Genomic DNA, 27,304 nt, shown 5'->3' with positions numbered 1-27,304 from the left:
AGTGGGCACTAAAAAGACAGATAGGTCAAAGTGTACTGGGAACAGAATACCTTAGCAATGTTGCTAAGCCAATGTGGATTTACTGAAATGTTAAAACATGAGGATGAAGAAATGATGAAACTGGCGTGACAGATCTGGGAGGTGTGATTGAACACATTCTAATCTGTTAGTATCTAGAGATAATGGTGAATAATACTGAGCAGAAACTAAATCAAGCCCAGATAACTTACTGCCAGAAGTTCAAAGGAGATTTTGTTTTGTTTTAATACATCATGAAGTTCCAGAGAAACACCAGAAGATTGGAACAGTGTGGCTGTGGTGCATTATCTAATGCAGTTTTATTAATGGAATGCTGCCATCAGTCAGCACAAGTAAACACCATGATAAATTTTCAGAAGGATTTGCCTGAATGTTACTGAGGGCTTCAGTGTTAAACTGAAGAGCAGGAGTAGAAGTGATACCATCGGTCTTTCAATCCCAGCTCTGCCATAGTACGACTGTACAACATTGTGCAAATGGATTGTGGCTCTCCTCCCTTTCTGATAGGGCCAGTGGAGCAGTGGAGCTGTGAGAGTGAAAACAGTTCATCCAAACCAGCTCTGGTGATGCCTCAGTGCTAGTGAAGTTTAGACTACATGATAGAAGATAAAATAAAAATGCAAAACTTTACAGTATCTGCCAGCAACTGAAACATTTATTTTTTCCAAAACATCTCCTGAGCCAGTATGTTCCTACGTCTCTCTTTGAACCTGAAGTTATTTATCACCACCTCAAAACACATTAATAACTCTAATAAGAGCACATACATGTGGAGTTACTCAAGAAAATTTCTGCACATGGTAAATCTTTAGAATTTAAGAGAGAATTCTTTCTTTCATCCTTCCTCTATATGAAAATGATTATCTGACAATTCCTTTGCTTCACCATTCACTCATTTTCCTCTTTGATCCCTCTCACAATATTTGTTACATTAACAGTTTTCTTTGGCTTTCACTGCTTTTTTTCCTTGCTTACTGTTTTAGGGTATAAACTCACATTGCAAATACAACGTTAGTCTACCATACAATGAAATCAGCAAGATTTGTCGATGATAACTCTCAGACATCAGTCAGAAGGAAACCTGAGCTTGTTTTCAAAGTACACACTGCCAGGACCACATTTCCCTTTTAATTGTTTTGTGATTTTATCCAATTAATTGTTCACTTTCTAAGTGCTAATTTAATTGGTGTCCTTCAATCCAGGCATTAGCATTGTAGAGCAAGAGCACAGTAAATAACACGTGCTTGGAGGACAGTTGAATCTGGGATATTTTTCACCTCACCAGTGTTTGGGATCATTAAACCTGTCAGACTTGTTTGGGCCAGAAAGAAGGCTTCTCTGAGTCTATTCCTTTTAAGGAGCACAGCTACTGTGAGTTCCAAAGCAGTGAAATGCACAAAGTACACAAAGTGCCAAAGAAAATAAAGAAGTCAGCTGGACTGAAACTTTATCACTGTGTAAAATAACAAAACAAACAGAAACTCAACCACCCACCTAAAGAGAAAGCCACATGATCGTTAGAGCATTGAGTTTATTTTAATCTCCCAATTTTGATATGTGCATAACGAGAGATGAGTCTGCTTCTCGTTAAATCTCTGTATCTTGTATGACTGTTTACTCCTCAGAAAAGTGGACATAAACCACTACCAAATAAAAATCCTTTATCCATTTTTCACAGGTTAAAATGACCATGAGTGCCTACAACAGCAGATTCCTTATTCTTCAGTACTTCTTGAGTGAATGACAAGGCTCTTCTAATATCCCTCTTGCTCACGTATCTAGGAATACAGCCTTAGCTAGGAGTAGAAGGATCACCGTATACATAAATAAGGATTAAAACTGAAATATTATTTGCATCAGGCATTCAGCTTTGAAGTTCTCTCTCTATATGAACATTACACAAAAGACAACTTCCAGATATTGGAAAAAAAGGCTTTAAAAGTGGCAAAAATGAAGTATCTTCCCTCACTGCACCTACACTGATCATTTCTGCTCATGGTTTTTCTGAAGTGTGATCTGTCTCACACACTCCTGCATTCAATTCCCTTTCTTATTCAGCCAGTTGTTATTGTGTAGAGCACACAACACAACATAGGTTTATGAAACAGCAGTAGTTCATTCTTCTGCGGCTGTTCTTCAGGTTCCTACCTCCACCCAAACCACAACACATAGTCTCTTCCTGGTTGTTATGGAGCATTACTTTTTTTTTCTTTTGTCTTTTTAGTGAAAGAAAGATGGAGGTTCCAATCCCTGTGTCTGGTTTAGGATTTTTTTTACAAGATACTTCAGGCTGTCCTTCACAAGGTCAAACAGAATACAACTTCACTTTAAGAAAAAAGAGTGATTTGAAACACCTCTTCTCAACTGCATACAAACACACCTTTTTTTTTTTTTTTTTCTGTAAAAAGAAAAGAGGAATTACATAGAATTACAAAGTCATTTGAGTTGAAAGGGACACCTCCAGCTCAGTTTGGTTCTCAGAGCCCCACCCAGCCTGACCTCAAAGTTCTCCAGGGATGGGGCATCCATCACCTCTCTGGGCAACCTGTTCCAGTGCCTCACCACCCTCACTGTAAAAAACTTCTTCCTCATATCCAGTCTTTTCCTTATATGCAGAAGTTGGAGCTGAAGCATTTTTAAATCACACCAGATTTTTGAAAGAATCTCAAGTTACCCTTAGCAAAACACATGCTTTGTTTAACAGAGGGCACGGTTTCACCACTGGTGTTTACTGTAACCAACGCAGATTCAGAACTGAATCCTGCTTCTGAAATCTCGCCTGATCTCCTCAGAAATACTGTGTGACAATACATCTCTTACTGATCCTTTAGTTTTTGGCAGCCAATGGCTTTTGGCAGCCATTGTATGCCAAGCATTAAAACTCTTCTTCGGAGTTTTAACGTGTTGCTTCTGTGGAAGTGGGCACCTCTGGTTAATGGTAGATTAGCCGTACGAGTTAATGGTTAGTATCACTGGGTACTTACTACAGGTCTACAAAACATCACTACACCTTACACTCTGTACAGCCTCTTTGCATGTAAATCATGATAAAGCCTCTGGAGGCTGCTACAGACAGGAGTGGCTGCCAGGTTCTGTGGTGTTTATATTTCTGTCCAACTGTGCTGAGAGACACAGCAGCGTTTTGTATAAACAAAGCCTCCAGGAGCTCAGCAGAAATTATCAACGGCATTATTATAATCTACACAGACCTACTGCTCAGCTACAGGATAATCAAAGGGCAAGCAGCACTAGTTTGTTCCGAATAGCAACAATTTAGCAGACAAAAGAACACTGATGATTAGGAGAAAGCCTAAGTATGTTACATAAATAAATGCTAGTTCAAGGAATAAGTTGCTTAAATAACTTCCTGCACTAACTTGTTCTTTGGTGGAGAAGTAGACGAAATACAGCATAATGTCAGGAAGAGCTCTTCAGCCTAACCAGTAAAAAATGTATGGATGAGGAAATCCACACTCTCTGGGAAACTGTATGGCACCAGGCAGTGCTATGGTACGGAAACACCTGCAGTTGAAACCCAGCCCAATATAAGGGACAGGAACCTGCATGGCTTCCCTTTTCCTCTCCCTGCCTTTTCCCTGCCTACGGCTGTGATATCATAGTGCTTCTATTTTGCTGATACTGAAGAACCACTGATGGGAGAATTTGGAACCTTTCCTCTTGGGGAAGGGAAAGATTTTGATGCTTCATAAAGAAGTGGGCTGAGATACTTAGGTGGAGCCACGAAGAAAAGCTTACCTGGTACAACCCTGAAAATTCTTCTGTAGATGTCTATTTTTTTGCTTTAGAGAAATGACATATCAGAGATATTCAAATGTAAATGTGGATTGCACACACTCCGTATTTCCCTTGGAAAGCCAACCATAATGCGGGAACAGGGACAGGATCTGAATCTTCGAAGTTGTCTGGGCAGTGGGAGCTGTACTATTGTGTGCACCTCTCTGTCTTTTGCCAAGAAACCTTAATTCTGACACTTATCTCACACTCTGTGTGCCGCTCGTCAAATGCTACTACACAAGGCAAATGTTTACCTGTTTAGCAGTGAGTGACATTATTTGGAGAACAGCCATGTTTGCAAAACAACTCCGCTATCAATGGACTCAGAAGGCCCCGACTCCTCCAAGAGCTGCCCGCACTGCTTCTTGTGTTGGGAAGGCATCTTGAAGAGTTGGTTACGCTAAAAAAATACCTGAGAAATATCTAGCTTTCAAGTTATGAAGCAACTTCTTCACAACCGCTTGCTCCCACCCGTGTGACTGGCGAGGTGAGAATGTTGTACAGGCCTGGGAACAGCGAGGTTTGTTTTAAAAATATTTTACATTCACAATATGGATACACGTAACTGCCTGTGGTGAAGAAGTCAGCAAATCAACCAGTTTAATATTCAACTCGTTTAAATATTTCTTTATCTTCCCATTTCCATGTGGTTTCCCCTGTCATGGTTGCATGGACTCTGAGCCAGAACCTTGCTGCTCTTTATCAAATCCATCTGAAGGCTCAAGAGTCACTGTGGGGTAAGCCACAACGAGTAAACTAGCAGGGAAGGAACATGACAGGAGAAAAACGGAGTCATGCATCAGAATCAAAGGAGACTTTCAAAAAGCAAGCACATCGAAGCGCAGAAAGAAAGGTGTCTTCAGCGGCACAATTTCCACGTGTAATCAATGTTACTATAAACCAGAGGTTTGGCTTTTGTGCAGTAAACATTTATTCCTCACTGATACTTCCTCCCTGCAAAAAAAAAAAAATCCCACAACTAACCAGGCAAATCTACCCGTGACCAACTTAAAAAGAGATTTAAAAAACAAATATTGATTGTGCAGACCTTTAATAGAGTAAAAGGGTCGGTTATAATATACCATAGGTATGATATCGTGTGTATCAAGAAGGTCATAAATATCACGCTCTCCACTGTCTGCGAACGCGTGCATGAGTCTCCCAAGCCTGGGAGGAGCACTGTGACACAGCGTTACAAGGTGAGAGCATCCTGCAAGGCAGAAGGAAGGAGCCGAGCTGAGAAGAGCTCCTGGACTCACGGGGTGTCCCCCTGGGATGCGCCCCAGCACAGCGCGGTGCCGGCGCTCGGCGCTGCCGCTCTCTCCCTGGTACGGCCGTAGCCCAGAAGCTGTCCTGCAGCTCCGCGTCCTTCGAGGGGCCGATGACAGCTGTCCTGCGCTCAGTGGTGTTTTCCACGTTCAGAGGCGGACGCCCTGGGGACAGTGCCGCTAATTGCCGCTGCCGGGGCTCGGGGGGGCGGGGAGGTACGGCAAGTAAATTTCTGGACGTAAGGACCTCCCGAGGCAGCGGTCCATACAAAACACGGGCTGGTATCTGTAAGCCAAACGCAAGGTTCGGCAGGGAGCGAGGTACAGCTGACTGCACAACCCCTCAAAACAAAAACGGCGTGCCCAGTCGAGCAGAGGGACAGTCCCTAACCCGCTACCAGCTCCCACCCTGGCCCGAAGGCAGAGGTACCGCCAGCAGAGGGACGGACACCGTTCCCCCGGCGCCTCCTCCGGCCCCGTCCCGCCCGGCTCCCGCAGCACTGAGCGGGCGGAGGCACCTGCCGCCGGCGGGCCATGGCCGGCCGCTGCCTGTCGGCCGACGAGAAAGAATCGCAGCGCATCAGCGCGGAGATCGAGCGGCAGCTGCGCCGCGACAAGAGGGACGCGCGGCGGGAGCTGAAGCTGCTGCTGCTGGGTGAGTGCGGCTCGGCTCGGCGCGGGGCGGCGGGCACGGCGCGGGGCGCCCGCGGGCAGCGCAGTCCGGAGCGGGAGGCGGCCGCCCCCGGAGCGCGTCACCGAGCCGTGCGGCCGTGGGACGGGCGGTGCCAAAAGGAAACCCCACGCGCTGACGTACCGCAGTGCCACGTGCCTGGCTGGCCGTCTCAGGTTGCCGGCCTGGAGGTGTGCGGTTGGCTGACGCAGCCGTCGGAGCAGATGTCTGCTTGTTTTCTGCCAGGTCTTCGGGGAAGTCTGATAAGTGTTTTGAATATTTAAAAGGAGTAGGGTTCAGCTACCAAACTCCTGTTTGTTGGGAGTGTCTGCAGAGTCTGTGAGTGGCTTTCTTTCCAGTTCTCATTCTGCCAGCACACGGCGCAGGCATCGCAGTGCTTACCAGTTTCAGACTTCTTCCTCTTCTTGCATTTGGGATATCACACTAACTCAAAGCACAGAGGGAGTTTTTTTTTTTCTGTATAATTCTGCCCTTTTAACCAGAAACACCGGTGTGCGTGGTCAAGTTGGTTTTGAAGAGCCTCAGAGTAACAAAAAATACACCCCCAAACGTGAACAAAAATGCACTTCATTTGTGTTTTCTCCAGTTGAAATCACTGTAAGACACACATTCTGCCACTACATGCAGCAGTGGACAGCTGCAAATGTCGTATGATTCACCCAACAGCTGGAAGAATTTTTCATTAGTTGGCTTCTCCACTTGAAAGTCGTGCAGGAAACAGCAGCGTAATTTGTTGGATCTTTGAACAAGGTGTGCCAGATTCTCAGTGTAATAAGAGTTACGGCAAAGACAGAACTGGGAGGCAAAACCAGGGGTGCTGCTGCGTCTAGAGGTGTTTGCATGCCTTTGTGGTGGGATGAAGTGAGGTTGCTGGCAGGGTTGATGCCCTTTGGCGAGCAGGGCAGCGTGGTGTGTCCTGAAGGGGTGAGCAGTGTGGAGGGGCTTGGCTCTGGAGCCTGGAATGTATGTATGTAACACAGCTGATTCATTTATGCTGGTTATTTTGATATATATTTTTTTTGTAGAATATCAGTGTAACCATACTTGGACAGATACTTTATGTATTTGTTAGAAAACCTAATTTGAAGTGTGTGGTTCCTTTCAGTGAAAAGTTAGTGATTATCTTACTGTCTGCCAAATATAGCAGTACCTTATTTCTTTTACAGGAAAAGGAAAAAATCATGTTATTCTGTAGGATTGCTGTTAATCCTACAATGTTCTGTCTTCTGAAAGCAGTTCTTCAAGAGTGAGAAAGGCATAAAATAACTTCTCTCCTTCCAGTAACTGGTACTCTTAGCATCCACCTCTTTCAGTCTCAGAAGCTTCCTGAGCCACATGAAGTTCCTGAGCTTTTAGTAGCTCTCAGTGTATTCTTCTTCCATGAGCTTATCTAACATTTTTGGCCATCTACTGCACTTTCTGGCAGAAGATGTTCATTTTACCTGTGCTTTGTGTGAGAAAATTCTTCCATTTGTTTTTCATTTCCTCTTACTTGGAGGAGGAGGGTCAGGGAGAGGTTAGGGACAGGTTCTGCACCAGAGGGTGGTGGGCATGGAACAGGCTGCCCAGAGCAGTGAGCACTGCCCGGAGCTCTTGGACTTGAAGGAGAGTTTGCACAACGCTCTCAGACACTGGGTCTGACTTCTGGTTGGTCCTGTGTGGAGCCAGGAGCTGGGCTCAATGATCCATATGGACCCCTTCCAACTCAGGATCTTCTATGACTGATCTTCTATGGAAAGAGGCAAATACTACCAGTGCCTTCCCAGTCTTCTTCATGTCTCTTGGTTATGCATACCTCTTACATCCCTATTCAGTCATCTGTCTGACAAGATGAAGCACATAAACAACATTTTCTTCTTCACTGTGCCCAAGTGTGTGCATGACAGCAGCGTGCTAATAAAGGGGGTTGTAATATACTTTCAAAGCTTAGTTCTTGTTGAGAAATGTACTGGGGAATGGCAGTTTTTATTTTATTTTATTTTATATTTTATTTTATATTTTATTATATATTTTATTTTATTTTAGATTTTATTTTTTCACACGCTGGTTTTTATTATAGCCCACAAACATCTGTTTCCTACCTCTTCCTGCTCTGCTCCTCTGCTCCAGGCTTCTCTTCTTGAGCAGGAGAGCAGACTTTGGAAGGAACTCATCTTGCTCCGTAGCACTGAGTCCACTTACAGAACGGACCTGCCTGAAGGCAGCATTATGGGTTCCCAAGTATGTGTCTTAATACCACAGTCAGCATTACAAAGCTTTGCTGTCTGTATCAGATTAGGATATGAAAAATTCTCACTCTTATCTGATAGCAATAGGTGCACTTCTGATAACAAAAAGATCCCAGTAAAAATTAGTGATTGAAGAGGTTTGTTGCTGGAGGAAGGGTGCACATTTGCTGAAAAACGACTTTATGCCTTAGAGGAGAGATGATATATTCTTGTCCAGAAAGCTTACTGAAGTACACAGTTTATAAAAGGAATACTTAAACTGTCATTGCAAATGAACCTTTGATGAAAAGTCTCTATGCATGAGGAAGATAGTGCTGCTTATGAGCATATCTAAGCAGCGTACTGTAAATGGTGGGGGTTCGTGCAGTTGGTCCTTCAGAAGGCTCCTCGTGGCCACCTCAAGTGGATTTTCTTACATTGTCACAATGGGGCCAGGCGTGGAGAGGGTCGTGCTGGACAGGCAGAGTCATTAGTTCTTGATGAGAAGAGATGTGTCTGGGGGCTGTTTCAAAGATTGTTGACTGGCAGTACGTTGACTTCTGTTTGGAAGCAGAAAAATCTCCCAGCCAGCAATGCCATGACAGATTTCACTGAAAGAGTATTGCACATCTGAGATAGGTCTTTCTTTTCTGGAAGCATCTGGAAATGTTTACAGTGATTGTATCACATGGGTGAATCACAATTTTTTTTCCCCCTCACTTATTTTCGACCATTCTTTGGCATGGATAAAGAACAGAAAACAAAGCCTTAATGAAAGTTCTAGAGGTATCTGTCATTGCTATTGTGTACTGCTGTAGTTGTTTAGGAATCTTCCTATTTCAAACAAATGCTAACTGAAGAAATCATGACACTTAAGACTGAATAATTCATTTTGGAGCTCTTGAGGTAGTCAAGAACCAGCACTGATTTGTGCATTTTCTCAGAGAAATATACAAAAGGTACATGCAGAGAGAACAGATTTTGACTGGCTTCTGAATATGAGAAGCCCTGGGAGAAATCCCAGTCTAAGCATGTAACAGAATCTTTCTGTGAGATCTGGCTTCCCTGTTACTTTAAAATGAACAAAAGAAGGAGTTTCTAAGCAAATTCAGATGCAACTTGGTATGAATCAGTCTAGTTTGAGGTTTTTTCTTGCAATTGGGTGTCTGGAAGGAAAGGTACTGTACTAAACAGGAACTTCTGTACAGGTAGATAAAGCACTTGGTGACATTCATAGCAGCAGCACAAAATCACCTTGGGCCTTCTGTTTTCCTAAAAGAAATAATTGAATTTCTACAGAAAGCAGAAATTTAACTTTTTCACTATAGGAAAGTTCTAGATTTATCATCACAGTTAATTTTTTTCTTTTTTCCACAGCCCTGGAGAACACTTGGCTGATATTTACAAATGCGTTAAAATTGGCTATTTTTGAGTGATGGTATAGGAATAAGGAACTTCTCTGTGATGAAATTATTCAAATTTACATGAGGTAGAAAGTCATATAGAAATACTCAATCTAGTGGTGATTAAGTCTATCTCACCACATCCTTAGCAGAGCTGTCCTTGTACTTGGTAATTTATACTGCCAGACTGCATGAACTGCTCTGATATCAACATCTTCTCATCTGAATTTAAAATAAGAGGCAAAATCGAGCATTTAGCATAAATCCTGGACTGCATCAAAAGAAGCATGTCCAGCGGGTGGAGGGAGGTGATCCTGCCCCTCTACTCTGTGCTGGTGAGGTCTCACCTGGAGTACTGCATCCAGATGCGGAGTCCTCAGTACAGGAGAGACATAGACCTGTTGGAGTGCATCCAGAGCAGGGCCACAGAAATGGTCTAAGGGACGAAACATCTCTCCTAGGAGGACTGGCTGAGAAAGCTGAGGCTGTTCAGCCTGGAGAACAGAAAGCTCTGAGGTGTTTTGGTAGCAGCCTCTCAATATCTAAAGGGGGCTATAAGAAGTAAGGGAACAGGCTTTAGTAGGATTTGTTGTGACTGGACAAGGGGAAATGATTTCAAACTTAAAGAGGGGATATTTATATTGGATATAGGGAAGAAGTTTTTTACAGTGAGGGTGGTGAGGCACTGGAACAGGTTGTCCAGAGATGTAGTGGATGCCTTGTCTTTGGGGACACTCAAGGATAGACTGGATGGGGCTCTGAGCAATCCGATTTAGCTGTAGGTGTCCCTGTTCATTGCAGGAGTTGGACTAGACGGCCTCCAAGTGTCCCTTCCAACTCAAACTGTGATTCAGTGATTTTCTTTTAGTGATTTGCAACCAAAGAAGTTGAAAATTTGACTCTAGAGAAAGCTGATGCATGAACAAGTGCTTGTTATCGCTCGAAATTCTGATTGTGTACTACAGTTTCTGAGAATAAACAACATAATTCTTTTCTTTAGAAGCTAACCTGGGCAAATAATTCATGGAATCACAGGATGGCAAAGATTTGATCATCTAGTTCCAACCCTCCTGCTGTGGGCAGGGTTGCCATCGACAACCTCAGGTCACTGAGGGCCCCATCCACAAGCTTCGTTATTGAGAGCAGTTGTAGAATATTTATCAGCTGTTTGAGTTGTGTGTGGCTGATTTGCATTGTGAAAAATAAAGTCCAGTGATCATGTGTGGATATCTAAGAGTAGCTCTGTCAGTGTACAAATGCATCTTCTTGAATATTTCTGAATCACATTTCAGGTAGCTGGATTAAGGTGGCACCCCTCTTCAGACCAGAGAAAACTCAATGTGCTTTAATACTGAGAATGTGATTGCGTAGGGCTGAAGGTAACAGTTCCCCGGATAAACATCCCGAGTGATAAAGACAGCTGTCTAGTTTACTGTGACTATCTGAAACCTTTGCTCAGGTCTTTGTCCATTGTTACGTGTTGCGAGGACTAATTTTGGTTAAATTGAATTTTATTTTTGAGGAACTTCTGTTGAAGATATCGAATGATAATTCATGAATTCTCCCCACGTACATGGGGATTAAAAAAGCTTTTATGCTCTTAGAATAAAACAACACATTTCATTAAGTGATCATGAATGTTTGAAATAATACCTGAAAATACCATTCCTTTGCTTGAGAGTGCAGCAGAAGAATTACTAAATGCTAATGCTTTGCATGAAAAACTTTTTCTGCCTTCACTGGGCATTGAAAACACCAGTTATTTTTCTACTCTGCTATGCTCTATGCTTCACTTTGGAGGAATACATCTTGTGTATATATATATGGAGGAATATATCTAGTGATGGCCTGATGCCATCACTATCAGAACATGAAAGAATATTTAAAAAAAAATAGTTCAAAGGCATAACAGTTCCTAGATAACTAGCAAATGTTATATGCAATGAACAAGAAGGGTATTTTGTGGAGGAAAAAAGATTACAGAGCTTTGTTTCCTTTGATTCTGTATTACCTGATTAAAAAAACCCTTGTGTTGGTTTGGAAGGAGAGAGATGTGGAGTGAGGAGTGGAAGACACGATCTGTTGAGAATGTTTCTTAATTGCATGGTCCCAGAAAGGCAATCAACACTGAGAGGAGTGAAGAATTTTTGTAAAGTTATGTCTTACTTTTAACCATTATGGTATTTTTTTTTTTTTTTGGCGCTGCATTATTTTGTGAGATACCTAATCTTCATTCTACATGTGCCTTGAAGAAAATATCAAAACAGAATAAGAGAGAAAACGCAGGCTTTTTCTTTTTTTTCCTTTCTTTTGTTGTTGTTTTTCTCCTATGAACTGCTGTCGCGGAGGAAAATAATTGACTTTTTTTCCCCATTTTGTCCCAACTAGCTGTCTTGTTTCTAAAGAGAATAGTAGCATAATATGCAAGGCAAAATTAGAATTGCTGAAACTGGTTTTACTTAAGAGTGAGTTTAATAAATAGTGTAATGTGAATTTCCTCCACTAAAGAATTCAAGTTGGTTAATTCTGTGTAAGTAGTATTGTACAAATTGTTGGTTCAAAACTTCTTGTTTAAGATGAACCTTCAAAGCATTTAAGATTGCATTTGCCATGTCCTGGTTTGGTAAATGTACCGTGTGTAAGTATTTAGTCTCTTTAGTTTGGATAGTCATCCAGGCACGTAGCTTCATTCACAAGCATCAAAAAGGAATCAGAACTCATTTGGATGTCCATTTTTTCCAAGGGACATAGATGTAATTTTTCTGATGGTAAGATACCTTATGAGTCCTTAAATCTCTTGTTAGTACAATTGTATATAAATGTAAACATTGGAAAAGGGCACATGAAACAGGCTTCTAGGAGGTTGTTCTGGATGGTTGACTTAGCTGGTAGGATTTAATGTTGTGTGTGTTGCTATTTTCAACATGCTAAAACAAAAGTTTACATTAGATTCAAGCAAGTAAAATATGGGTCTAAAATTAAAATCAAATCACAATAAAATGCATGGAAATCAGAGGAAAGGAACTACTGGTAATTAACAGGGATCTACCATGTTACCCAAGTACTTTCCTATTTGCAGTCAGTAAAGTGATCTAGCTTGTAATTTTACAGGGCTGTGATGGAAGATTCCTTTGATAAGCAGATAGAAAAATGAAATGAAATAACAAATAAAATAAAATAAGATAAAATAAAATAAAATAAGGTCCAATGAACTTTTATCATTGAAATTTCCATTCTCTCTATTACTTAATTCCTGAAACTTAACAGTAGCTCACAAAATTTTTAGGCTACTTCTTTTAAACTTCGTGTTAAGCAAGCAGCCTGTGAGCTCTCTTGTATCCGAGTGCTTTTTTCTGTGCCTGGCCTCAACTCTGTCATATATTTAAAATGCTGTGTGAATATAGATGAAAATTTTGCAGGTACAACTTTATTTGCAGTATTTCAGTATGCCTAGCAGAGCATCAGCTGCTACCCTTGCCCTCTTCTACTTCTCAGATACATTCATTACTTGATGTTTGGCTGTTGACTGGATCTCATATTCTTTCTTTAGAAGATAGTTAGGGTTAATAGTCAGTACTTTTTGTCTGACCTGTTATATCTTCTGAATTCTTCCACTAGTGTCTGTGGTAAGCAGTTTGAAATGTCAGAGCTAAACATACTGTAAGATACAGTTGAAAAATGAAGGTGATGGCTTATGGCATCCTGCTATGAAAAAGCTGTAAAATCTGAGTTTAGATTAGAATGAAAGAATTATATTAGAATTCCTTCAGCATTTGAGTTTCCATTGTGTAGTTAACCCAGAATGAAAATTACAGCATGAAAAACTCTGAAATGAATTTTCTGTCACTTCCATTTGCAGTTTTCTTACTGAACTGGAAGTTGAAAGCACAGCAGAGGGTGGGAGCCCTCTCCACTGAAAGCTTTCAACTTAAAGCAAGTATTATGAAAAGCAGTGTGAAAAGAAGCTAAGTAAGTGGCAAAAAGATGACTTGTTCAGTTTGCTGTGTTCTGTTTGTCACGGTGATGTTCATGTTTCAGTTAAGCTACTTTTTGTGTGACTGAAAAAGTAGGCAAAAGGGAACAAATTTTGATCCTGCACTTAGAATCTAGTTTCTCTTAAGTATAATTTTAGAAAAGCCAAATTTGAGACCCTTTAAGCTCAAGTACAAATTAGGCATGCATGCTTGCAAGCAAAAATCAACACACGAAGGAAAACTTCTTCAGATGTGATTTTGCTGCTGTTTTCTCCAATGTGCTCTTAGGAAGGTGACCTTTTCCAGTTGACTGAACAGTTCAAATTTGTACATAATCAAATATTTATGCCCTTCTAATTGAGCTATCATATGAAGTAACACTGGGAAGATTAATGTTCTCTAAATAGTTGTGTTTTTATTTATTTATTTGTTTTACTATAAAGAGGAGAATACTCTGCCTAGAAGTAATTTGCTACTTTCATTTTCTTGGTGGCTGGAGAGAGTCGGCTTTACTGTCTGGCAGTAGTGGTGATTGAAATATATCTATATTTAAAATGGAACTAAAATTAAACTGTTTAAAATCTATTTACACTTAAATTTGCCAGAAATTGTACTGGCCCAAGCCTGTACTTATGAAAAAAAAACTGTAATAGGTGTGAAGTTCTGCAGATTTAGTGTGAATGAGTTGCTGCTATTTGGAAACGCCTCCCATGTTTTCCATTTAACTAGAAGCAAAAATCTTGTGATTGAACATGTGGGAGATGATGCTGTCTACCATATTGCGTATTTGCCTACTTTCAGGCTTTTCAGCACTGATTCTCTCTCTGCAGACAGAGCTCTCAGCACATAGTGTAGCAAGAGGAGTAGCACAGGTAAGGAGACCTTTCCACAGTCTTCGTGCATAGCAACACTGTTGTTCTTTATGGGTGTCTTCTCTGATCACTGTGGAATTCTGATGTGATTATGTATGTCAGGAAGTTGCAGTGAGCTTAGAGCTGCTTTTTTTCAGACAGTTTTCCTACCTTTGAAGAAAAAATGAGTCTGTTTGTAGTGCCTGTTGATTTAATTAGACTTCAGTAATAGATTGAGCTATTTAACACTGAAGTTCTGTTGTATTCCCCAGTAATAATGCTCCCCAGTGTTAGATAATCATCTCTGCAAGTGAAGTACTGGAATCACAGTGAGACCTTTTTTAATTTCTGTATTGACCTAGAGCTGAGCCAGCTTATTGGAGGTAAAGATTGCCTTCATTTGTTATGTTGCACTGAAGGTAGTTCATGGAGGAAGCAATTCTTGGAAAATGGCATTCAAATGAAAAAAAAAAAAAAAAAAAAGGGTTTCCAGATGTATTACATAACTCTAATGTGTTGTTTGTTTCATTATAAGTCTAATAGGATTGTTTTCCGTTATGCTTGTACTCGTGCCCATCTTTTGCTGAAAAGCATTAGGGCTTCATACGAGCAGTGAGGCGTTGGCACAGCTGCCCAAAGAAGCAGTGGATGTCCCATTCCTGGAGCTGTTCAAGGCCAGGTTGGAGGCGGCCCTGTGCAGCCTGAGCTGGTGGGGGGCAGCTCTGCCCACAGCAGAGAGTTGGAACTCTCTGTGTGATTTTTAAGATCCCTTCAAACCTAAGCTATTCTATGGTTCTATGATTCATGCAGAGTATCTTGGAAATATCTGTCAATAGCCACTGTATAAAAAATTAAATGAGAAACAAAATGCTTCAAGTAAATAAAAATCTGTGCACAAAATGTGAAAGTAAATTACAACTAAATACTTTTTTTTTTTACTCAAATATTTCTGAGGTAATTGTGCTGAGTGTTCACCCATAATCATAAATATATTTTAAAAGCAAATAAGTTCCCAGCCTGTTATATTTTCTTTCATAGGAATGGCTAAACTATTCATTTAGCCCTTAGGAAATATCTGTTTCACAGTTTCTAGCTCTGTATTTGAAATGGAAATGTGTTTCATATAAAAGCTTGACATTCCTTCTCCAGGCAGGAAGCTTTTATGCTTCACTCTTTGTTTCGTTTTTACTTTGCAGTCTTAAAGGTGTGTGTCAGCCTGTATTTTTAATTAGGAAGCACCTTTCATGGCACTGAGGCCTCAGCAGAAGGCCCTCACTGGTCAGGCACATAGGGGATTCTAATTACTAATTGAAATTGTTAAATGCCAACATTATGGATCTGAAAATAGAAAGCTTGCAGACCTGTTTTTGTGAAGAGTCCATACCAGCCTTGTACTGTATAGCTGCCAGACCTCAGCTATGTATATGTGTACTGCAGTTTTGCCTTTTCTCCCTCACAACTTGATATGAAAACTGAATATGAACCCAAAGTTTATTTTGTTGAAAGTTTTCACTTGATATTACACTCAAAAGAACTGCAGCCATGTAAAATCCTGAGATGGCAGTGTATTTATAGAGGAACACTCTCTTGTTATGGTATGGGTCAGTGAGATTTCAAACCTCTGCACTTGTTTTTAAATTATTTACATGCTGGAAGTCCAAAGAGAGGAGGTGAGCAGTTCTAGCAGGTATAGAAATCTGTTGTCTGAATAACTGCAGTAGGCCCAAAGAAACTTAGGGTAATTTGAATATTCCTATGACATGAGAGCTTTCTGAAAATGGCATGTAAGTTCTTAAGGTCATCTCAAGAGAACAACTTTACTTAAATGTGTGCTAAAAAACAGAAATAAAATTCTGCCAAGTTACGAATTACATGGTTATGTTTTTAAAGGGCAGCAATTTCTTACAAAATTGTATTCCATTTTGACACAAAATAGCCCGTTACTGTCATTGGTAGAAAGCATGCTATTTAGTTCTTTCAAATTCTGCTCTACAGAAATTTGTTCTTGTAGATATACTTACCTGTGAAAAAATACAAATATTTAGTTTTAAATTTGGTGTTGTCTCATTTTGCACTGTTGTTTCTTTGTGCTTTACTTTTTTATCATTACTGACTTTACCGATGTTTAATTTAGTTACCTCTCCTACTTTAAATCCCTCCGACCTCATAAGCTTACTGTTTTTAATACCTAGATGTTCAAAAATAACAGTTGAGGCACAGGGGATGTAGACAAAGGAAATTCTGGGAGTTGCATGCTACACAAGTTTTTGTTTTGGCTATGTGAAAAAAAATAGCTTGTACTCTGTGAAACATAGCTTGAACAAATGAACATGTTTAGCATTTGTAGTCTTTATATTGCATTTCATACTTCCGAGTTTTCAGTGTAAGTAGATTTACGGACATTAACTGCAAGACAGTAGTTCTAGTGTACTTAGAATTGATAGAAGTATGAAGAAAATGATGAGGGAATGGTGGCACGTTATTCCAGCAGCATGTTTCAACTCTTAATTCAAATGTTCCTGAATTATAAGCAATGAAACTGGATGAGGTAGGGAGATCATGTGGTGATTCTGTGTGCATTTCACAGAAAGAACATATGGTAGTGTAATTGCAGAAGTCTAGACTTTACTGCTATGCAATAGATTAGAACACAGTTTGACTATTCCCAAATTTTTCAGAAAATATTGTTTGTGAACAAGTATACTGCCGTGTGACTCCAATTGAAGTTACTGTTTTCTAGAATGTTTTGGACTTCAACACTTTTCTGCTGGTAATAGTTGCTGTAGTTACATTCTGGTTGGTGCTGTGTGGAGCCAGGTGTTGAACTTGATGACCCTTGTGGGTCCCCATCAACTGGATGAGATATTTTATGATACTTTGAAATTAGTAAATTAATTTTATCCTAACAGTGCAATGGCTTCCACTGTACTGAGTGTACTTCGGACTTAGAGTACAATGTCCAACTAGTATCTGTTTTAGTACTGCTAGGAGTATCATAGAACCATAAAATCATAGAATCACCAAGGTTGGGAATGACCTACAAGATCATCTACTCCAACTATCCAACTATCACCAATAGTTCTCACTAATCCATGTCCCTCAACACAATGTCTAAATGTTCCTTGAACACCTCCAGGTCTGGTGACTCCACCACATCCCTGGGCAGCCCATTCCAGTGCCTGACCACTCTTTTAAAGAAGTAGTATTTCCTAACATCCAACCTGAATCTCCCCTGGCACAACTTGAGACCATTCCCTCTAGTCCTATCACTAGTTACATGAGAGAAGAGGCCGACCCCCAGCTCACTACAACCTCTCTGCAGGTAGTTATAGAGAGTGATAAGGTCGCCCCTGAGCCTTCTCTATAATTGCATGTGTGGCTGTATTTTGTAGAAAAATGCATATTTTCTTGATCTTTTCTCTGTAAAATCATTTCAAGAAACAGCTTCACCTGTGTTTGTCTGTGGTTCAGGGAGACACGTGGATATTTTTTCATGATCCTGTATTACAAATATAGTTAATTCAAGAATTGTTTATTATTGTCAAAAAAACTTTCGGCAGCAGTAGAAGTATTCTGAAACTCCAATCAAGACTGCTTTGAATAAATAAAATAACCATCATTCAGGCTGCTTAGAAGCAGCAGAAACCTCCTGTCTTTGATTTTAGTACTAGTGTGATGTTTTGCAGACCAATTTTTCTTAAACTGAATATTCTTCTGTTGCTGTTCTTTTTAGAACCGTCACCCATTTAACTATATCTGCCTCCTTGGCAAATGATTGCTGGAGTAATCTTTACCAAATTTATTTTGTCTCTTAAATTGCTCTTCAACTATCTACCTTTTGCTTCTGGTTTTGGATTAGGACACTATAACTGGATCACGAGGACTTTGGAAATGCATTTTGAAAATAGTCATTATTAGCTTGTTATGTGTGGTCGTAAGTGTCTCTATGGATCTGGAAGCTGTATTTTTATTCAGTGCAAATTATAACTTCTAAAGGTGAGTTATAGCCCTCTCCTTATGAGGTTTAAATTGCAGCATTTTATGACTGTTGATTTATTTTTCTTTTTGTCTCCTTAATAAGTTCCATCCACCTATGCTAAGTTTAATATAACAGCCACAGGAAAGCAAAATATTAAGAGGCTGATATATGCTCATATTTTATCTGGGAGCCTGTTCATAAAAGACAGTCCATACAGTTTGTTCTTCTCATCTTTTGATGCAACTAAAAGTGTTGGAATACCTATTTCAAGAAACAATTCCCAGGCACGTGGAGAAGAAAATCAACAGGAATAGTCCATGTGAATTCACTGAGGAGAAATCATTTCTTCCCTAAACTGGTAAGTTTCTACAATGAAATGACCAGTTTGACAGATGAGGGGGAGCAGTGAGTATTATCTTTCTGAACTTCATTAAGGTCTTAGATACTGTCCCCCATAAAGTCCTCATAGAGAAACTTCTGAAGTATGGGCTGGATGAGCAAGCAGTGAGGTAGATCAAAAATTGGCTGAACAGTTTGTCCACAGGGTAGTGATCAGTGGAAGTCAGTGATGGATAGAGTACTCCACAGGTCAATAGTGAGTCCAGCCCTGCTTAACATCTTCCCAGTGATTTAGAAAATGAGGCAGAGTGTAATCTTAGCAAGTCTGCATATGATACAAAACTGGATGGAAGTGGATGATTCACCAGAGGGCCTCTAAGAGGGATATCAGCAGGCTGGAGAAATGTTCTGATAGATACCTAATGCAGAAGAAATATCTTAAACCTGGTGAGGAAGAACTCTCTGTTACAGACAGCGGACCATCTGGAAAGCATCTTTGCAGAAAAAGCACTGGAGGTCCGGTTTGGGTATGAGCCAGCAATGTGCCCTTGCAGCTAAGAAGGCTAACAGTTCTTGGCTGCACTAGGAAAAGAAGTGTTGCCAGGAGATCAGGGGAAGTGATTCTTCTCCTCTACTCAGTCCTGGTGAGGTCATACCTGGAGTGCTGTGTCCAGTTTGGGTTCTCCTATCCCCACAGTATGAGAGATAAGGACATACACAGACATATTGGAAGGAATCCAGTACAGGGCCAACAGGATGCTCAGGGGTCTGTAGCACTTCACCTATGGGGACAGGTTGAGAGAGCTGGGGCTGTTTAGTCTGTAGAAGGAGAGACATCTGTTTTTTTACCTGAAGGAAGAGCAGAGGAAGAGTGGAACTGGGCTCTTTTTCATTGGTGTTTAGCAACAGGACAAGAAGCAATGGGCACAGGCTGGAACGCAGAGTGTTCTACCTGATCATCAGGATGCACTTCTTTACCAGCTAGTTGGTGGAACACTGTCAGAGGTTGCCCCGAGAGGCTGTAAGCTTTTGCTCTTTGGAGATCTTTAAAATTCATCTGTACATGGTCCTGCCTGCTCCGGGTGGCTCTGTTTGAGCAGGAGGTGTTAGAGTGGATTATATCCAGACATTACTACTGTTAGCTTTCTTGTAATCATTATTAATTAAATAATAATGCTAATAAAAGTATCTGAATGGCAAAATTAGAAAATCTGTAAGCGTTGGTCCAAAACACCACACTATATTTAGGTGGTGTGCAGAATTGGATGCTTAGTAGCCATGCTTTGATCCTGCTCAGCCTCTTGGGGTCCCTTTTTGTTTAGTCGCCACTTGTTCTTCAGGTGGGACGTTGTTCTGTCTAACTCCTGATTCCTAGAGCTGTGCAGGATTGATGACATTCAGGTTCTTCTGTCCTCTTTAGACCCAAATAGCTTTTTAAAACTTAGTTTTATTATTTCACTCAGCAGATGTTTTATACAAGGTGCCCTTGCTTCTGGGGCATGCATTTCAATCAAGTTTCAGATTCTCCTTATCTAACTAGTATGTTATTTTGGGCTATATTTTCATCCAGCTGGTCACAGAGCTGTAGAATTTATGAGGTCAGATGGAACTGTTGTCAAAACCCCTGCTCAAATCAGAATCACCTGGTGCTCTGGGCCACGTCCAGTTGGACTTTCAGTATACTTAAAAGATAAAGACAACCATTCTGGCAGCTTGTTTGCATGTTCAAACACCTTCACAGTAAAATTAAACAGAATTTTTTAGGTTCCAATCTATGTCATTTTCTTGTTGGGCACAATGAGAAAACTCTAATTTTTTTTTTTTTTTTTACTTTCACCATAGGTATTATTGCACATAGATAAGATCTCCCTTAAACTTTTCTATTCCAGGATGAAATGTCCTAGCTCTCTCAGTCTTTCCTTATATGAGAAATGCTCTAGTCCATCAGTCATCTTCATGGCCATTTGTTGGCTTCTCTCTGGTGTCTCTACATACTGGGGAGTCCAGCATTTCAGATGTAGCCTCACCAGTGCTGAATAGAGGGGAAGAATAATGTCTGCATCATCCCATCTTATACTGGTGAATATAACAATCTAGAGATGCTTTTCCCTTTTCCTGTAATTCTTCCCTTTCTTACTGTCACCAGTGCCATACGTACTTGCGGCAATACATGGCAATGTACAGTTACTGAAAGATTTAAGATGCCTTCAGGAATAGTGATTGTAGCAAGGTACCTTGGCAACCGTTTAGGTTTAAAATAAAGTGAAAGACAAAGAAACTGTATCATGCACAATACAAACATGTCTTTTCCATTCTAGAAAGTTTCTGGTAGAAACACATCAGTTGTTATACCCACTCAAGCCAGAATTTGCAACTACTTCCCAAATTCAATGCTCTACAATTTTTAAACTTCTAAAGTTTCAGCTAGGGATGCCAGACCAAAATTTTAAGATAATAAGCAAAGTAAATCCTTCAGTCTTTGAACTGTGGGCTCAGCCATCTAGTCTGTAGTTTGTGCCATCTACCCAAACATCATGGTATAGGGAACATCACTATACTACAGTGTAAATCAACGAAGGGGAGCGGGGTGCACACAAGGTCTACTGAGGAAATTTTAAAAAAATCAAGTCAGCTGACTGCTTCTGTAAGTTGATGTGCTGTTGATACGATGAGTGATAGCTTTCTGAATAGTGGCTCTTCTTCCTTGAACTACAGGGGAAAGCAACTGAGACTGAAAATCCCGTTGGGCTATTTATGTGGAAATACCAGCCAGCCCCCAAGTGGTTACCAGCACAGCAGTGTAGAGTTGACAAGGTGTTTCTTCATTGTTGATACATGCCTTTCATTTTTTAAAAAAGAAATGTACTGAAAATTTCTTTCACTAATGGAAAATTTTCCATGAACACTAAAATGAAGGCTTACAGTGGAGACATGGGAAAAGCCATGCCGTTTGGTGGGTTTTAGTCCAAAAGACAGCAAATTGTTTGTAATTAGATCGCTTTAAGGAACTTTCACAGGAAATCTTTGCTTTGATGGTTTCAATTTAAATAAAGAACAAAAGTGTTTCCGTTTTGTCATTTACTGTTAAAGTTAGGATATTAGTCAGTACCATTCTCAGTGTTTGGACTACTTTTTGTTGATCTGATTTCCTGCTTTGCTTTGAAGTCAGAATTCAAAACTTTGCATGACTAAAAAAAAAAGCAAAACCAGAAAACATGTCACAGTTGCCCTTTTCATATCAAGCCACTACTCTGAACATAAAATGTTACTCTATTGTTTTATGTAGTGCTTGTCTCCTGAAATATGAAAGGTGGTCAGCGTGTTTAACTTTCGATTATATGTGTGGCATTATGGTATTTCTTACAGGATACTGTGATATCTGGGATACTGGTGAAGAATAGAGTTTGGAAAACAATGAAAATACCAGATACAGACTCAGAAAATTAGAATTTCCTCACAAAGTGGATTTCTTAGTTCAAAATACATGATTCTGTTATTTAACAGCAAGGAGTAGATTAAGAATCAAAAATGTATTCAGTTTCAATTGGTTTTCAGTTGACTGAATTCTACAGTGTAGGAAAAAATGCGTATCATTTTAGGAAAGATTTTTTTATAAAACGTTCTATCAAAACCTCCAAAGCCTCCTTAAGCATCCTATTGGATAATCATCATCACATATAAATAATAATTTACTTAGCATGTTTTTTTATTGCAGATAAAATATGAGTGTAATTAGCTTCTGTAAACTTTCCTTGTCCTTTTGTAAACTTACACTGTAATGAATTTTCTACTCTTGCTAGTTTTCTGCAGTCAACAACTTTCACTGGTAGATATCAAGCTTTTCTAGATTTGGTGCCTGTTAACTTCCATCTGTTTGGGCTAATGAAAGATGGACTGCATGGGCAACATTTTCCTAATGCCACCATAGCAGCTGCGAAACAGTGGGTTACTTCCACTGGCGCTGATTTTTATGAGTGCAGCATGCAGGCCTTGTTCATCACTGGTGAAATAGCTCATGGTGGTGATTATGTTAAGAAAGTGTTTTGTAGCTGAGAATTCGCTCTATTAAATAGTGTCATTGTGCTCTTTGTAGCTGTTGTAGTTTCCATGGAAGTAAATATGAGGCATTACTTTCAAAGCGACCTACACATTTGTACTCATAATTTGTATTATATTTGAATACAGAACAGATGTATTTTCAGTAAAATAGACACAGAAAAATAAAACTGGATATGCTAACATTGTGTGGAAGACTCAAATGATCATTTAAGTATTATAGTTTGAAATCATATTCTTTACACTGAAACCATATTTCAATTATGTGTTCATTAATAACTTATAAGACAGCACTGTGAATACTTTCATAAATTATCATGGGAAGTTTGAACTTTGACAGTACACATCTAAGCATTCACTGCTTGTCTCTGAAAGTGCTTATTCATCTGCTATTTACTTATGTCAGTGCTGTTATCTGTATAAAGCCTCATCTGAAGCTTAGAAAGTAAAAGGAAATGAAAATGGATTTTGCTATCTTATCTGTATGGCAAAGACAGCAGTAGTTTCTTTAAGATTTACAATGAATTACCTGAAAATATTTTTATTCTGCATATAATTTTTGTGTGCATGCTGATTTCCAGTGGACAGATGGACAACTGCAATGATGTTCTTGAGGTCTTCTGTTGTTAAGTACCACACAGGAATGCCTATTTCAAGGTGTTTGATGATACTGATAAGCGTACTTATAGCATCATGAAATCATGGAACCCTTAGAGTTGGAAGGAACCTTGAAAGTCCATCTAGTCCAACTCCCCTGTAGTGAGCAAGGACATGCGCAGCTAGGCCAGGTTGCCCAGGGCCTGATCCAGCCTGACCTTGAAAGTCTGCAGGGATAGGGCGTCAACCACATCTCTGGGTAGCCTGTTCCAATGCCTCACCACCTTCACTGTAGACTGGAAGAAGTTGTTGCACTCTTTCTACTTCCTCAACAGCAGAAAGACCCCAGACAATTTTGAGATAATTTGAATTTAGGATGTAAAGTTAGAGTACGGTTTTACTGCTGGTGGTGCACAGATAATAGAACTGGAACTTAAAACACTAAGTCTGAAATTTAGGTGTAGTGTCAATGGCGTGGTTTCATATTAACATTTCTGATGACAGATCTTTGATTTATCAGCAATTGGGCAGGGAATCTTAGAAAGTTCTTTGGCTTTTATAAAAACTTAAGTGCTTGCTTTTTGAAATGAGAACGTGAAATCATAGAATCATTTAGGATGCAAAAGGCCTCTAAGGTCAAGTCCAACCATTAGCCTAGCACTTTCAAGATGCCTCTAAATCATGTCCATAAGCACCACATCTACACATCTTTTAAATACATCCAGAGATGGTTACTCAGCTACTTCCCAAGGAAGCCTTTTCCAGTGCTCCACAACCCTATCCACTCACTCTATATTCTGCCAGGTGTCTATCAATACCCACAAGTCAAGTCTATTCTCAATATTCTGTATAACTACTCGTATAGAGTCCTATGTTCTCTGCATGGGTTCCTGATGGGAAGTGGAATTATTTTTTTCTCTTTGGAAGGAGAAAGAAAAGAGAACTGTGGCAATAGCAGATTAGCCTCCTTGTGCCCTGCAACAGAAAGTGCTAATGTAACATCTGACTAATTAAAGATTGCATAAGGAAATATTTTTTAGAAGTCCCACAATTTTCTGTTTGTGCTTGAGCAGCGTATTATTGGATCATACTGTGTGGGAGACTACTTGTGAACTGGAGGTAAGTAGTTCATGGTAGATTTTTTTTGGAAGTGCACAGTCAAGAGTACTTAGGGTACAAAAATGTTTGTATTCTTTAGAAGAATTCAGTCTTCATCCTCTATTAAAAGAAAATTGAAAGGTATCCTGGTAGTTACATTTTAGTGGGAAACTTCTTTTAATCAAGTGCTCACTCTGTCACCCTGTATATAACATGACCTGGAAAAACTTTATATAAGTGAGTGAGTGTTATAGAGATTAAGCCTCAAAGTTACCTTCCCCTTCTGCTTTCCCTGCTTAACTTGTGTTTTGGCTTCTGTCCCATACATCACAGGACTTACCCAGGTACTGCCACACCTTCCCTCAATATTTTTGCCAAGTACACACACAAAAGGCGAACATTCAGCTCTGTGGGCATCATTCTCAGGTTGCTGAACTAGTTTGTATTTCACTGGTAGCATGTGTGCTCGCACTGATATCTCCTGATTAAATACTTCTGAAAGTCAGAGATGGTCTAAGTATTGTTCTAAGAGAATAGATGTTCCCACTCTTCATGAAACTCCATTTTCCTTACATAGCAATTGCATTACAGTTTCTGATTAGAGATTTAGTTTCCAAGTTCTGTCCTTCACAATTGACTTAATGAATGCAGACAATCTAAGCAGTGGACATGACGTATGAGCGTCTTGGTTGCATTTCACCTTGTCTTCCAGAAGATCAGTATCCAGCAGTTTTGGAAGGAGACAGAGGAACGCTTTTAACAAATCTATTCCTGTTATGGGTACAAAGTGTTTAGCTGTTGCCTACAAGAAGTTTCTTTCAGATTCTAGGTAGATCTCTTGATGTTTTTGTTGATCTGTTTTGAGGTAGATTTTTCTTTTATTGTTATTACTGTTATTACTTTGTGGAAGAGTTTCGCTTTTAGAATTCAGCTGCGTATTTCTTAGTCGATTTCAGGGACTATGCTTACAGTATTTTTTTTTTCTGCTGATATTGAAAGTGAGGATGCAGAAATCTAGGGATTTTCTTGTTAATTTACAGTCAGCTTCATTGTGATGGGATGAATACGTGTGAAGAAAAGATTTGCCCCGGTACTGAATGTGAGTGGTAGTTGCCCTCATAACAGTTATCAAGGTTAATTTGGTATACAATACAGAACAGAGGAAATTCAAAGGATGACTCCTGTTGTCATTTACTTGTTTATGGTAAAGGAGGGGCTTCACTAGTTTGTTTTGACAGTCATACATACACCGACCCCTTCCTTCTGCTAACAACAAATAGGCGGTAATCCAGTGAAATAAAAGTACTTACTGGAGTTCTTGTTGTTTTACAGATTTATTCAGTTTTAACCAGGCTTTTTCTTGTGTTAAATTTTTGTTACCTCTTGCTGCAGTACTTCCTATTACATATTCAACACCACAAATTGTTACTGATATCATCTGGGACATCCTTCTGCAGCAAAAGATTTTCCATTAGGAAGTTGCTTCATTGTTTCCTCCTATTTAATACCAAGAAAAAGGGGAATTTTCAATAAATTAAAAAATAAAACAACGTTTAAATGTAAAGAATGCATTTCTACTGCTGGTTACCCAATGTGAGGTTTGAAATAACCAAAGGATTAGGGAGATTCAGTTCAAGGAGTAGATTTGAGTGCACGATTTGTTCATCTTCCATATACACAATTTTGTTCTGTCAGATACCTAGTCTGAGTTTGGCATAGTGAAATGTGAACCCTGGATTATTTCTGAAACACTCGTAACCCATGGAGGTATTATTACCAGTGCTAGCTATTTCTTTATTGCCAGCTATGAAAATGAGAAACATAGGTTGTGGGCATTTTTATTTTTTCTTTAATTATTTTTTTGCTTATTCTCTACTTGACTGCTTCCCTGAATAAAGTGAAGAAAGAAAATAGTGTGAGAGGGCTATGGGGCAGGATTAGGAAACTGGTTTGCTACGTAGGACTCCTATGTATGTTCTTGTAGACTGCGCTCATGTCATGTTATGACAGTTAAAAGACACTGATTCAGTCTGATGAAGTAAAAAAGACAGAATTTTCTGACCTTTCCAAGTAGCTTACATTTACTACGAATATTTTAGGTAAAAGTAACTACTAGATATATCTCTTCCAGGAACTCTAAGTCTGTTTGGAAGACAATATACATCTTCAAACAACAAACGTAATAATTTTCGTCTTGTAGTGATTGAAAAGCAGAACTTAGCAGTCCTTGGAAGAGCATGTGAGAAGAAAGAGAGGTGGAGAAAGGCTTGGAAAACTTCAGTATGTGCAATTCTGACTAGTTCATTGCTATTTCTTAATCATTCAGTAATTTTTAAAATCATGAAGGAATTTCAAAACTGTCAAGACTCCTGAAAATTGGAAGAACACTGCTGTGCTACATTATGCACTTTGCCACTGCCTGCATGTTCTCTGCTTGTACATATCAGTCTTCCTATGCAAATCCTTTAAGTATTAACTACTGAAGATTTATCTTCCTTTGCATGTTCATTAGTCTATTAAAGAACAGCTTAGAAGCTGTTTAGACTCTCCCATTCACAAAAGAGCTCTCCCTTCTTTAAAAACTGCGGAGAACTTTTAAAAATCAGAACTGATTAATGTTCCAAATCTCCTTACATTACTACTGTTTTAATCGTGGCTGCTATTTCACTTTCTGACTAGCTTTTAAGTACTGCATAGGTGATTGTTCTACTGGAGTGTAACTGCCAACATTATGGGCCATGTAGAGTGCTGTGTTTCTTTTCCCTGTGACTAAAGCCAGCTGTAGACCATCCAAAAAAGAGTGAGAGAGTTTCTGCAGTTCTGTTCTGAGGCTAAGCACAGACTGTTTCTCTACTCTCACCATATTTTTTATCTCAGACATGTTTTTTGGCTGGGCTATTTTTTTGACTCCATTTTCCCATTTAGAGTGCAGACAGTGAGAATCATGAGCACACAGAAAACGAGAAAATAAATGCCCAATTGTTTTCCTAACCTACACCTCTGCTGA

The 27,304-nt window shown here is 39.7% G+C and overlaps 1 protein-coding gene across 4 annotated transcripts in view; it reads left to right on the top strand.

Moving 5' to 3' along the window:
• Positions 1–5,596: 5,596 nt before the first annotated feature.
• Positions 5,597–27,304, top strand: part of GNA14 (G protein subunit alpha 14) — a 64,385-nt gene continuing 42,677 nt past the window's right edge. For 3 of the 4 annotated variants that reach the window (XM_429163.7, XM_025144796.3, XM_025144797.3), the window contains exon 1: positions 5,597–5,757. In XM_429163.7, coding sequence (XP_429163.3) covers positions 5,637–5,757 — 121 coding nt within the window. In that variant the 5' untranslated portion in view covers positions 5,597–5,636. Of the gene's footprint in view, positions 5,758–17,605; positions 18,566–27,304 lie in introns of those variants that run through there. The other variant, XM_040656589.1, reaches the window with a different exon arrangement.

The sequence above is a fragment of the Gallus gallus genome, chromosome Z (assembly GCF_016699485.2).
Source record: "Gallus gallus isolate bGalGal1 chromosome Z, bGalGal1.mat.broiler.GRCg7b, whole genome shotgun sequence".
Taxonomy (NCBI): Eukaryota; Metazoa; Chordata; class Aves; order Galliformes; family Phasianidae; genus Gallus; species Gallus gallus.
This window is presented reverse-complemented; position numbering and strand designations above follow the sequence as displayed.